This window comes from Canis lupus, chromosome 23 (genome assembly GCF_011100685.1).
Source record: "Canis lupus familiaris isolate Mischka breed German Shepherd chromosome 23, alternate assembly UU_Cfam_GSD_1.0, whole genome shotgun sequence".
Taxonomy (NCBI): domain Eukaryota; kingdom Metazoa; phylum Chordata; class Mammalia; order Carnivora; family Canidae; genus Canis; species Canis lupus.
The window spans coordinates 27,645,727-27,659,633 of NC_049244.1; the positions used below are offsets into that span (position 1 = coordinate 27,645,727).

At 45.4% G+C, this 13,907-nt stretch overlaps 1 protein-coding gene across 10 annotated transcripts in view; it reads left to right on the forward strand.

The window, feature by feature from the left end:
* Positions 1-13,907, forward strand: part of LOC608697 (2-hydroxyacyl-CoA lyase 1) — a 118,514-nt gene that overhangs the window by 63,834 nt on the left and 40,773 nt on the right. Inside the window, exon 1 of one of the 10 annotated variants that reach the window (XM_038570791.1) lies at positions 10,743-10,930. The exons of the other annotated variants lie outside the window; for them this stretch is intronic. Within the exon in view, the coding sequence (XP_038426719.1) occupies positions 10,855-10,930 (76 nt within the window). The 5' untranslated portion in view covers positions 10,743-10,854. Of the gene's footprint in view, positions 1-10,742; positions 10,931-13,907 lie in introns of those variants that run through there. 10 annotated transcript variants of the gene reach the window in all.

Sequence of the window (13,907 nt, forward strand, 5' to 3'; positions counted from 1 at the left end):
AAATACAACCTACACAATAACTTTTTTTGCTTAAAATATCCAGTGAATTAAGGCAAAAAGAGAGGCTCAGCTGTTTTCCATTTTGCATTTGTGAACTGGTCCTTAAAGCAGGAACACGTTGACCAGGGAAGAAGGCTCTTCTCATGGTGACCAGCTTCCCCAGATGGCTTTAAAAATACACCTGGCCCTATTCCATCTCCCAGCCCAGGAGCATTTAGCTCCATTCAAGCCCACACTTATGTCTCCACAGCAACCAACATAAGCAGAGGCATGAGGCGTGTGTTGGGAACTGGCAACAGCTGAAGGAGAGGCCTCATGGCCGCTGAGGGGCTGAGAAAAGAGGAAAGCAAATGAAGGAAACATGAATGAGTTGGACAGGCCTCCCCACCCCTTTCCTCACTCATCTTGTCCTGCTGCTCACCTGGCCTTCTTGGTATCTTTCTGAGAAGTCTGGAGAAAGCCCTGGGAGCTTTCTTGCTAAAGCTGCTAGTTCTCTCTGGGGACACATGAGGGAGGGATCTTCTAGAGGTCTCAGGCTTAGCATGGGCTTCTCAGGGATGCTGGATGGTGAGGGATGGGGTGATGATGGCCATTCTACCCATAGAGACCTACCTGACTGGGGCTTCCTTACTTTACCTGGGGGTTTGTTCCAGTGTTTCAACATGTCCCCTGTAGGAAGTTCCTTTGGGGTGGGTCATTATTGAAAGTTGAAACTGGGCTGTTCTTTTGTGCCCAAACAGAACTGCTTCAGTTCCTGAGTCATCTAAGCTGGGGTAGACCTCATGGAGTAGCCCCTAAAAGGCTTCCAAATTCTCTGTAGTTATTTAGAAACCAAATTCTGAACCATTGAAATTAGCACAGGATTTAGGGGCTCCAAGCAAGAACAACAGCCCTTTCCCCGTCCTGGTCCATCTTTCTTAGAGCTGCATTGGCAAGGTCATAGTAGGGAAAGTTAACAGTGGAAAACAAGAATGTTCTCTGTGTTCAGTGAGCATGAGAGCTCTGAGGGAGCAGTGTCATTTTGGGTGGCATGTCTGCCCATAGAAAGTGACGAGTGGAAGGCTGAGATGGCTGTCTGGATAGTTTGGGCCTTTGAAATGCTTTCGCCAAAGTATCTGAGATAAATGGGGTTTTTAAATTTTCTTCAATGACCTGAACCAACTGCTCTTCTGTTGGGAAGCCCTGAAAGAGTGTACTTGCACAACAGGCTTAGGCTGCCATGGTGATTGCTGCTAAGGTTCCCACCGGAAGGTGGTACGGGCACATTTAGTCAGTGGACTTGGTAATTTACCTGTTTACCATTGTTTTTAGAGAGACCTTGCAGCACAGTGCTGAGGCACTGAGGTAGAATTCAAGAAATGGGTTATTTCTTTGGACCTGCACTAACTCCCAGGGCACATGTGTAGTGTTGGACAAGCTGTTTGCTCTCTGTGAGATTCAGTTTCCTCCTCTGTAAAATGAAGGGATAGACCAGATTTCAAAGCTGTAGACTTTCTCTGACTTTGTGGTTCATGGGTTGCTTGCTAATTTATAGAATTAGTACCTACATAATGAAGGGGTGTTGGCATGTGTTTCTCTTCTGAGCACTGGTAACTGAGAAGCCATGGTGTGTGCATAGAGGGCATGGGATTCATATTCAGACAGCTCTGGCCTTGAGTGACCTCTTCATGACCCACTAGCTGAATGATCTTGGCCAAGTGGTCTTGGTTTAATATCTCAACACCTCAGTTTCTACCTCTTTAAAATGGGAATAATAAGAATACCTACCTCATTGGATGGCAGTGAGGATTAAATGAGCAAATAGGTACAGAGCTTTGCACCTGGAACATAGTTAAGCTCAGTTACTGGTTGCAACCATTATTCCAAATGGTGGTAAGAGCGCTGGAATCCAGGCCACTTGCTCCCTCCTGGGAGGCCTCATTTCTGCTGTAACCCCATCTGTTCTTACTGAATCTAGAGAGAATTGCTTGCAATGCTGAAGAGGCTACAAGAATTCTGAGATCCTGTCTAAAGCTGGAAGCTGAACAGAGAACATCTCAGTGCATGGGTTTTGGAATTGGAAGTCTGGGCTTAGAAGCCCCGTTCAGGGGACCTTCAATGTCAAAGCCAGTTTTCCTCACCTGGAAAGGAGGATGTAATACAAGGTAATTTGAGGGGCTATTGGAGAATCAAAGGAGAAAGCATGGGAGGGCCTGGCTCTATGTACTCAGGCACTGTTGTGCCTCAGGGGGCAACACCAGACCTGCTGGACATGAGGAGCATAGGCTCACACCCGAGGACAGTGTCTTAGCATACTGACTTCTCAGCAGAAAGGCTGCCAATGGGCAGAGTCCACCGTGGGCCGCCCTCCCTCCCCAGACAGAGATGAGCTTTCTGGGAACCCCTGCAGGGCACTGCAGTCCTGGGAGTGTCTACCCTTTGGGAATTGTGCAATCCTGGGCAGAACCTAGCTAGTAAGACAAGCCACTTCCTGTATCCAATTCATCCCTGTCAGGAGAAGGGGCCCTTCATCTATGTGGCATCTGCCTTATGTGGAATATCAGTTTTGCCTCCTTCAAGATGGATAGTGGATGCCAAGGCACCAGGCCTGCCAGTGTGAGCCATCCCAGGCAGTAAGAGGAAGATTTTTAACTATGAAATTTTCAAATCGAATACCAGCAAATGGTGGCTGATTTGACAAGATGTTCAATTTTCTGACTACGTGCCCATCTACCACCACTTTGCATTTTATTCAGTTTTATCTTTCTAAATGGGATGATATAATCCACTTGAGTTGATTCAGATTCTCTGTATTATTATTAGTAGTAGTAGTAGTAGTAGTCTGCTTAAATCAATTTTCCATCTCTAAGTTATTTATGGCAATTACTTGAGATAAATAATTTTTTATATACTTCCCATGAACAGAAGGGCCAATGTTTATTGCACCTTCTACTATGTACCAGACTATTGTATTGAAGAAGAAGATTCATAAAACTAACTCTAGTCTATTTGTGACATTAAAATAACACAAATGAAGTAATTAACGAGGAGCAAAGTAGATCACCTGGTGGTGTCTCAGGCTGCACAAGTAGTTGGAATTTGTGTGAAAGCAGAGCAACTAAGACAAGGAGACGACTGATCTGGGTTCAAGTCATGATTCTGTCACTTACCTGGGCACTTCTGTGAGCCTCCGTATACTTACCTGTCAAAGGGAGAAAATATTAATAATACTTAAGGTCATTGTAGGCTAGTGCTTAGCAATAATAAGTATTCTGTGCATGTTACTGAGTATGTTGATTCTTGATTTTTCAGGCTATATAAAGGTAGTTTAAGGAGTGTTTTTGTTTTCTGCTTCAGGTAAAATTTCTTCCAAATGAAGAAATATTTTGCAGCCATAGAAAGGAATGTAGATGCACTTTATGTAGTTATAGAACATAATCTCTTCAGAAATACTGTAAGGAAACCAAGAAGGAGTAGCATATGTATAATTGTACATTCAAGTAACCTTTTGAAGAAGAGAGGGAATATATTATACCTACCTATCTGCTTGTCTCTGCATAAAATTTTCCTGAAAAAATACACAGAAAACTAAATGATAATAAATAATTGAAACTGGTACAGAAGGAGAAGAATTTTCATGTATGCTCATTTGGACTTTTGGAATTTTGAATCATTTGAGATATTACCTACTCTAAACAAACAGAATTACACTTATATGCACAAAACAGAGTCTCTCATCTGGAGCACACAGGATGCGATTTTATGGTTTTGAAACATCTTTAAGATCGAAAAGCAGCAATAGGAATTGAGATCTCAGAATGGTAAAGTCACACAGTTACAGTGCTGTGGAAAGCCTAAGGCTCATCTTTCCAACCTATTTAATTGTGAAGCTCTATTGCTCAGTTGAGTCCAAAGTGGTCAACCTGAGATTCCCCCACTTTCTGGGATCCAGAAATTTGAATAATTCAGTGAGACCAATAAGTAGAAATGATTGTGCTGGATGAAGCCAGGGGGATCCCAGGGACCTTCTTCCCCCCCTCCTCACCTGCTATGTACCCTCAAATGACAAATACTGAAGGCAGTGGGGGTAGGGATGAGAGGTGCTCTAGGAAAAGGGCTAAGTGAGCCATGTGGTTTTGAATCCCATATGTCAATAGAGCTAGAATGTCACCATGGAAAAATGAAGGTGTAGAAATATAGTGGCTAGAAACACAGGGTCTTTCCACTTGGACCCAGTTGTCAGTGGATATTGGAAATAACCCACCCATTAGGCCAATGTAGCTGGGGAGTTTTGTCTCTGACCGATTGCCAGATCTCCCAAATAACTCTACAAACTTGGCCTTCCCTGTCAAGCTGTAGCAGAAGATTTAATAGTGCTCACTGCTTTATGCTGGACACTGTAATCAAATTCAGAGCCAAGGCGCAGCCAGTCTTAGGGAGGTTTCTTGATGTTCCCTTGGCTCCTAATAACATTGTCTCCTCCTTCCTTTCTGTTTACCACATGCCATTTTGTCAAATTAAAACTTCAACTCAAAAAAACAGATGCCTTCCTTTAGATAAGGTCGAAAAATTCCCTTGTGGCAGGAAAGGGGGCTGGGCTGTCTCTTGAATCTATGTACAAAGGAGTCACCTTTGATAGATGACTGACTATAAAATACTGTCAAGGATGAGATTTTCTTTCATCCACCTAACTAGGGCAGCCATTCTTCCTTGAGTTGTCCCTCTTGGCAGGGGAGGGGGCGAAAGAGAACATGTTCTTCATGGGGATTCAATTTCTGCTCAAGGTGTCTTTATGAGTGACCGCAGGCTTCTCTAGGCAAGGCTGGTGCCCTAGCTCTGACCCACCCCCAGTCCTAACCCTTATGGAGGTATCTTCTGGTTTTCCATTTCTTTTTATTATTCTTCTTTTTTATTATGAATAATTTCAAACATTCAAATGAGTGGAAAAAATTATCCAGGGAACACCACTATGCCCACATTATGGGCTGAGTGCCCCCTCCCCCAGATTCATATGTTGAAGCCCTAACCCCCAAGACCTCAGAATGTGACTGTATTTGGAGCTAGAGCCTTTAAATGAGGTGATTAAGGTTAAATGAGGCGATAAGGGTGGGCCCTAATCCAATCTGACTGGTGTCCTTATAAGAAGAGGAGATTTGGATACACAGAGATAACAGGGATGCTCAAAGAGAGGAAAGGCCACATGAGGACATAGCTAGAAGGTGGCCATCTGCAAGCCAAAGAGAGAGGCTTCCAAACCTTCCAACACCTTAATCTTGGACTTCTAGCTTCCAAAACTGCAAAAAATAAATTTCTGTTAGTTAAGCCACCCTGGTACTTTGTTATGGCAGCCTTAGCAAATACAGCCACCAAATAGATTCTGCAATTGCTTTGATTTTGCTATATTTACTCTACCACATATCCCCTTGTCCCTGCATCTTCTGTTTTTTGGAGTAGATTTCCAAATGAATCACAGATTCATTGCTTGCTTTGAAGAGTAAACTATTCAACAGAAAAGGTTGATGTTTGAAGCCCACTAGCACACACGATTGAATCTTATGTGGCCATGATGAGGAGCAACTAAGATTGTCTATTTATGTGAGTTTACAAACCAGGAAACTGGGGCCCAAAGATGAGTAAATGTAAGGTTTGATTAAAAAGGCATGCAACGAGGTGTTGGTAAACTTCTCTAACACCAGCTGGCCAAGATGACATCTGCCATTCTTTCTGGGCTTCCGTGCCCATTCTGGCTGGCTGGTAGTGGGGGAGAGAGGTCGCCACTTTATGCTAGTAACCAAATCTCTGGAAGTCTCCAGTGTCAGACCATCTGGATTCAGTCCTGGCCTACTACCTACTGGTTGTGTATGATCATAGGTGCATCCCTAAATCTCTGAGCCTTGGCTAAAAATGAGGATGATAATTCTAATACTTCATACAGTTGCTGTGGGAACCAAAGAAGGATATTGAATGCTCACAGAATAGTTTCCATTGTTGGCACCTCATTACCAGGTTAGGGTAATGCTGTCTGCTGTAATAAATAAGCACCAATATTTTAGTGACTTCATTGAATCAAAATTTATTTTATGCTCACCTAACTGTCCAGTGTCTGGTTGGGGGCAGTTCACCTCCATGCTGGCCTTCAGGGTTGCAGGCCCCTTTCGTGTGTGCCACCACCATCCCCTCAGGTTTGAGTCCTCTGTACCCAGGCAGAACCATTGGCAAGAAGGGTCGAGAGCCCCTAGCTATTCACACTGCAGGAGCTGGGAGTATAGCCACTTCTCAGGGATAGCTCTGGCCTATGGAAGGAGGAGCCCCCATTTGGGGGAGTGCTAGCTTTCTCTACACAGCCCCAACTCTGAGGGGGGCTTCTAGATGTAAAGTCCATGGCTGGGAGTTAGGAGTGGCATGAGCCTGCTAGCCAGGAAAGGGCCGGACCAGAGGGAAACCTCCCTGCTCTATCACAAGAGCAGTGAGCACAGCAGGAGAGGTGGGAGGCATAAGGATGGAGAGCCATCCCTCAAGGGCTGGGCAAGTTGGCCAACTGGAGGACACCTTCTCACAGGGCTGTGTGCAAGATCCCTTTTGAACTCTGACTCCAGTTCTGTACTATCTGTGTGACCTGGACTAAATGACAGCTTCTCCAAGAGTCCTTTTATCCTCTGTAAAATGAGGACAGTGGTGCTTTGAGGATTAAATGCAGTGGTGCATGGAAGTGCAGTGTTGTCCTTGTTTCATGATGAGGATTTTGCTAAACATGGGCCTGCAAGTATGCAGCACAGGTGTCACTCCTTCCTCTCATCTCAGGGAGCCCGATACCAGGAAGTCATGAGCCTCTATCCTCAGAGTCCTTCTTAACATGATGTTTCGGAAAATCTGTGCCAGTCAGTTCACATTAGCAGATAGGATGAAAACTCTTTGACCTCCAGATCCTAGACCTTGGGCTTATTTGTTTCTATATCCATGTGGCATACAAGGACTTGGCACATAGGAAGCATTCAAAAAATGGAGTAGAACCTGATATAGGGCTCTCTTGGAGGTGGCATTTACTTGTTGAAATGGTAAAGAAGACTGTTCAAGACTGTTGCCCCAGGTGGCAAGCCGGTCTCAAGAGGAGAAAGAGATTGGGCTCAATTCTGAATGCAGTAGGAATGAGTGGGGATTGATAGCCAAAGAGCTAGTTGGAGCGAGGGTGTCAGTGGATGGAAAATTATTAAGAGGAAACCTCAGGGATAGGGGTTTTCTTGCTAAATCCACCTCACAGTATTCTTGCTGAAGGCAGACCAGGGTGCTAAGATAGCAAGGGTAGGGGGAATGAGGAACTTGCTCAGCTATCAAGGGTGGGGATTCACTCTAAATTGACTTTGCCAGATTCTTGCTAAACCTAAACTCTGCCAGGACATACACAGAAACCCAAGTCCAAGGCCTTGCTGAGAACCTGAACAAAGTTGGGTCAAGAAGAGAGTATTTGTCGGAAAGTAGGACCCATATCATCCAATCTACATCTCTGCCCACCCAGGTTCGGGGATGAGACAGCAGACTTGAGGTACCCTGGGACTGGTGGGACCCTAGGCTATACCTTTGATTTTTAAATTCTTTTTAAAGATTTTATTTATTCATGAGAGATACACAGAGAAAGGCAGAGACATGGGCAGAGGGAGAAGGGGACTCCCCGTGGGGAGCCTGTTGGGGGACTCAATCCCAGGACCTGGGATCACACCCTGAGCCAAAGGCAGACACTCAACCACTGAGATACCCAGGCATCCCTAGGCTGTGCCTTTAAAATACAGGTGTTTTTGCCTCACACTGGAGACTCTAGGTCCTGGGGGAGAATGCCAAGTTATCCAGCCCTCGAGATCTCTCTATGCAGCAGGAGTGAGAGACACAGGAGGAGAAGAAGCACAGAGGACTCTACTTTGACCCAGAACAGCAGGGAACAGGCCTGTATGTGGCAGCAGGGGGACAAGACTTCTGGAACGGCGCCCAGGGAGGCGGCATTCCAGAAGTGGACTTCTGGCTTGGTTGATAAATACCAGAGCTGCAATTAAGACAAAATACTGTGAATATGACACCTGCTGACAGCTGCAGGAAGGCCCCGGAAACCTTTATTATGAATTAGATTTTGCAGGCCACTCTGCTGTGGTGAGCTGGTGCCTGGGTGAAGGAACCAGTGGGAACTCAGCAGGCTGCCTGCCTCGAGGGCATGGGATGGCTCACTGGGGGAGAAGGGGAAAGAATGTTCTTCTATCCCTGTCCAGGGCCCTTATGAAGGACTGTTTAAGTCTCAGAAATCCTAGCCCCTGGTAGAAGCAAGACCTAGAAAGGGCTTAGAGCTCCTCTGGTCCAATTGCTCCCATTTCACATTTGGGGAAACCAAGGCCCAGAGGGGAAGTGAGTTATCCAAGGTGACAGCACATTACTGGTCACACCAGGCCTGGAGAACAGGATTCCTAATCTCAAACTGGCATGCTTGGCAGGGCAGTTAACAGTAGTCGAGTATACATCTAGGCATCTGACTCAAGGAGATTTGGCTCTTAGTCCTTGGAGACACAGAGAATGAAACAGAGAATAATACAGGAAAGTGAGTTGCAGAAGGAGAGCAACATGGAAAAGAGACAGAGATTCATGGGCCTGAGTCATTAGGTTCAAAATAGAGATTCAAACATCAGAGTGGGATAGGACCTCAGTGACCATCTAGGCCAGTCTCCTTTGTTTTTGCAATAAAGTGCAACTCAGTGGTTTATGTGTCAACCTTTTTATTTTTATTTATTTATTTTTAAATATTTTATTTATTTATTCATGAGAGACACAGAGAGAAAGAGGCAGAGACACAGGCAGAGAGAGAAGCAGGCTCCATGCAGGGAGCTCGACATGGGACTCAATTCCAGGTCTCCAGGATCACACCCTGGGCTAAAGGCAGCGCTAAACTGCTGAGCCACCCGGGCTGCCCCATGTGTCAACCTTTTTGGGAACAGTCTGATGTTGAATGGTAAAAAGGAAGTGCTTTTGGTGCTGAAAAGTGGCAAAATTTCCATCTCCAAGGGTTTTTGAATGGGATTTGAAAAATAATGCACACGTGGGGCTATGACCTAACACAGAAGAATTTGGGAAAATGTGATGCTGATGATATTTCCACAATGGTCTGGGATTTTAGACTGAGCACTCCATGCCCTTCATCCTTTCTCTGATGTCTTAGACTCTGTGTTTGTGTGAACAGAAGGTAATGCTCCAGGCAAGAAACAGAACCTAAACCCTTTCCTCCCTTTCCAAGATGAAAGGAGTTTCATCTTGGTACCAGCAAATCTTCTCTGCTTTCAAAGTTCAGCTCTCCTCTTCCAGGAAGCTTCCCCTGATTTCTCACTTACATCCCTCCCCCCAACTGGTATCCATCACTTCCTGGTACAAATCCCTCTAAACATCCCCAGCCTTGTGTTAGCCACTTCTCTTTTTGTCCTTTTTAGTACAAAATCATTATCCCTGAAAATGTCGATTAAAGAGCCCTGTTCTATTCCAGGAACTCTGAAATCCTTAGCTCTAATCCTCACAATAATCTAACAAGATGAGTCTTGCTCTACCCATTTCATAGATAAGAAAATTGAGACTCAGAGGGAATGAGTAACTTCCTCAGGGTTATACAGCTAGTAAGTGGCAGCCTGGATAACTCCAGACTGTGTTTGCTGACTCAAGGGCCTATATTCTTTCCATGACACTGAGTGACACATGCCAGGAACAGGAACTGTGTCTAGTCATTGAGTCTTGGAAACATTTGGCGTTCAATATGTGTTTATGAATTAATGAAACAATAAATGAATGAGTGAATACAAGGAATAACATTTCTTCTGAAGGCTATAGCTCAGGAGTCCACCAACTATAGCCTGCAGGCCAAATCCAGCCTGCTTCCTATTTTTGTAAATAAAAATTTAATAGAACACAACTACGCTGCTTTATTGTCTGTGGCTACTTTCATGTATAGCAGTAGAGTTATGTTGTAACAGAGACTGTGCAGCCCACAGAGCCTAAAATATTTACTATCTGGCTCTTTCTGGAAAAAGTTTTCTGAATCCTACAATAACTGATGATTTCTACTAAGCTGGTTAAAACAACAGTGCTTATTGCTAAGTACTAATAATCTTGTCTTTTATTATCTAGAATTTTGTGCGTGTGCATGCATGTGCATTGGGTATGCTTATAAAGTTATCAGATTCCACATGTATCTGGTATATGCTATTTTATTATTTTATAGGCAAGCTTCATCCAAAAAGGTTTACTTCACCAGCCCTTTGGATATATATATACGTTTATATATATGTGTATATATATATATTTCTTTGCATATCTGTATATATATTTTTAATCTTTATAATTTTAAAAATTAAGTTTATCTTTGTTGGCAGCACCTTGGCACAGACATGGTGACAGAGATCTTCCTTGAAGTAGAGGAGGACAGATTCCCCCAGAACAATCACAGTGGGGGTGGACTTTGAGGCTTGCCAGAGCAGTATTGACAGGAGCAGTTTCTGAGCTAAATGAAAAGCAGCCTTTTAGACAGATTGCACTCCCATTTCCTCTTGGCTGGCAAGGGCGATCAGTATTCCTTGCTCCCAACCTCACCTCCTTCCTTGGGACAGGGGCATTCTTCTTCCCCCAAGCTGTCCCCACTGTAGCCTCTTTTGAGGCCAGAGCACCGTGTACCTGTTCCTGCTCCCGAGAGCTGAGTACTGGCCTCTGGACCCCTGGCATCTGGGGCAGAAGCAACACCAAAGCAGGGATTGGCTGACTCCCACCCCAAATGCCCAGCTGGGAGTGCTCAGAGGCGTGACAAATCTCAGCCTGTCGCCAGCGTGTGTTCCCTGGCCAGTCCCTCCTTGGGCCTTGCCCACAATGACTGGTCTATCACTCAGCTTCACTCACCTGCTCACCATTTCAGGACTGCTCTGTTACTCAGCTTGCTGCTCAGGTGAGTTGTGTGTGTGTGTTGTATGCCTGCATATATGATGTGTGCATTGTTTAGAAAAAAAGGCTTAGAAAGCAGACTTGAAAAAAAAAAAAGACCTGTTCTGAGTGCTTTCAGCAGTCTTTAAGTGTTAAACTTCTCGATCAGTGTTGGAATTGCACATAAAAGGGATTTGACAATGGAGTTGGTGGGGACCTTGATATACACTCATGAGCGTGTGTGTGTGTGTGCTTGGGTGTGCCCCTTTTGTGACCTTAACTTTGAGGTCTGAGGTAGACGGCTGCTGCTTTGGCTTTGAAGTAACATCACACACTATGGTCTGGGGCCAGCCATGGTATTGGGTGGCCGAGATGTTGTCCATTATTCTCCAGGCTGACAGCTTGGGTCATGTGGCCACACTGCCCCAGAGACAGTAGCCACCAAACTGCCAAATCATATCCTTTGTAGGTTGTGCCCTCACCTGCTCCCCATATCCACTCAGGCAAATTGCAAGATGGCAAATTCCTACCTTGGTCTTTCAGAGCAGTTCAAATACTTTCAACTTTTAGGATCAGAATTTGTTTTCAAGATGTGTGGGGTATGTGTAGGGGTTAGAGGAAAGGTATAGGGTATAGCCTCTGGAATATGTGAATCAGAAAAAACTTTGAGCAAATTGAAACGAGCTATCATGAGAAATTCACTGTAGCTGAGACATCTGACTCATGGTCAGAACACTCAGTGCTGCACAGAGCATGTGCCCTTCACCTCTTCTCTCCTTTCGTCCTTCTGCTAGTTCCAACAGGCAGGGAGAGGCCTCAGAGTGGGAGGAGGCGGAAGTAAGAAGCTGAGCAGTCCCCCAACTCTGAGCAGTTGCAGAATAGGTAATATATGGCTGCACCTAGAAGTTTCCCACCCCGCAAAGGCAGGATGTTTATGTGACTTCTTTCCTTTGGTGGCTTCTAATGGTACATTTGCTTGATTGGGCGGCGGGGGTGGGGGAGTTCTCCTTGCTGCAAAAAACAGGAGGCAGAAACAGGGTGTCTTTCGTGACCTACTGATGGGCTGGTCTCATGAGTGGGAGATATAGGTGGATACAGTGGAGATCCTGGTATCATATGTATGAAAACAGAATTTGGAGATGGTTTGGGCCAGACTCCTTATGGTGTAGGTAAGGAACCTGAGTCTCAGAAATGAGCTATGCGAGTCACATGGTCGCTTGCACCCAGACTCATACCCTTTTATCCAAGTCCCTATGTTTTCAGGAGTAAGTGCGAGTAAATCACACTTTCCAAGGATGCACCCAAGAGTAAGTGGGTATTGAGTGCAAAGGCAAAGTCAGCATCTGCAATGGCAAACAAAACAGAAACAAAAACAAGACGCTTGACACAAGCCTGCATTAGACCTAGCTTTATTTCTATCCATGATTTGGCACTGCAGTGGCCGTGTACAGTATGACTTCAGTGTCTTTAAGTCAGGGCAAGTGGTCCTGAAATTCCATGGGAGTTGGTGTTTCCAAGGCAGCTGCCTGGGCCTGAGCCACATGGCACACCCGGGTTTCTGCAGGCCCCATGTTCATACACACATGATTGTTTCCATTACCACAGAGCCTGCTGGGGCTTTTCCAAGCTGGACCCTGGGCTTAGACACGATTCCATGGAGGCAGCCTAGTCCTGAAAGAGACCCACAGGCCACTCAGATGACACTAAAATAGACATGTGAAGTCCTGGCTTAGTTGACAGGGAGGGAGGGGCGGGAAGCTGTTCCTAAACACATCCACCTGATGGAAATATTCTGAGTTGGAATGAGCCGTAAATAAACTAGACTGTGCTAAAAACAAACATCTCCAGGGAGTTGGGGGGTAGGCAGAAATAGATGCTCTTCACCTGCTGAAAGTGAAGTCAAGGTCAAGGGGGAAAAGGCAAGGAGGGATGAGGAGAGGTGAACAATGCAGATGCCTCAGCAGGAAAAGCAACTGATAATTTATGTTCACCAAAGAGTTCTCCAGTTTCCAGGAAGAAATAAGAGAATTGCTTTTAAATGATTCGGGGTCTTTCATCTGTGGAAGACCACACCTAATGTAGTGTAAAGGGAGGCACTGGAGGCCATACATGGCCTGGAAAAATCAATGGCGAGGAGTGCATAGAGCCATGTGAATGTGCAGACCTCTCAGGTGCCCCTGGCTGGCAGAGGCTTTGCGGAAAACCACAGCCTCGGCCAAGAGTGGCAAAGGAGGAACTGCCACTAGGGAGCGCCGAGAGGGTTCTGGAGTGCTGGTGCATGGCTGCCAAATTCCCCATGTGCCCAAGGCAAGGGACACAGTGGAAGCTGCCCCACTGAGCTTACTCTGCACTCCAGGAGAGCTATTTGAAGGAATTTGAAGAGGAATATGATTGGCATTGATGTCAAATTTTATGACAATGTACTGCAGTGTTTTTTTCCCCTGAGAGAGAGAAAGCAGCTCATGACAGGTGGAATGGATCTGCCACTCACAGCTAGGCCATGGTGTTCTGTTGAATGAGAACAGTTTCAGAGCACAGCATCAGACAAGGCCCAAGACAAAAACAAGGCCACTGTATCACCCTATCAGACACAGACAAAACCTGACCACCATCCAACCACACAAATGGCCAACTATCCGCCTGTCCTTGCTAATATGAGTGACAGCTGCTGCTTTACTACCCACAGCTTCAGTCTCCCTCTGCTCTTCTCTTCTGCTAGATAAGAATTAAGATAGTTATAGATTAACTTTCACTTCCTGACCCCATCCAATCCAGAGTGAGGCCAGACTTCACTTCCTCAAGTCTCCCCCACCCCCGAGCATCATCTAGTGAAGGCCCAAATCCTAGAACAAATCCTTTCTAACAGCCTCTTTCAAGATGCCCTGTGGGCCCCTGGTGTGCATCCTCCTTCACAATGAGCCAATAGGGCCAGTTTTCTGCAACCATACGTGTGTTCCTGATGGTTTTTGGTTGGAAACCCTTGATGCTGTATATCTCAGGTA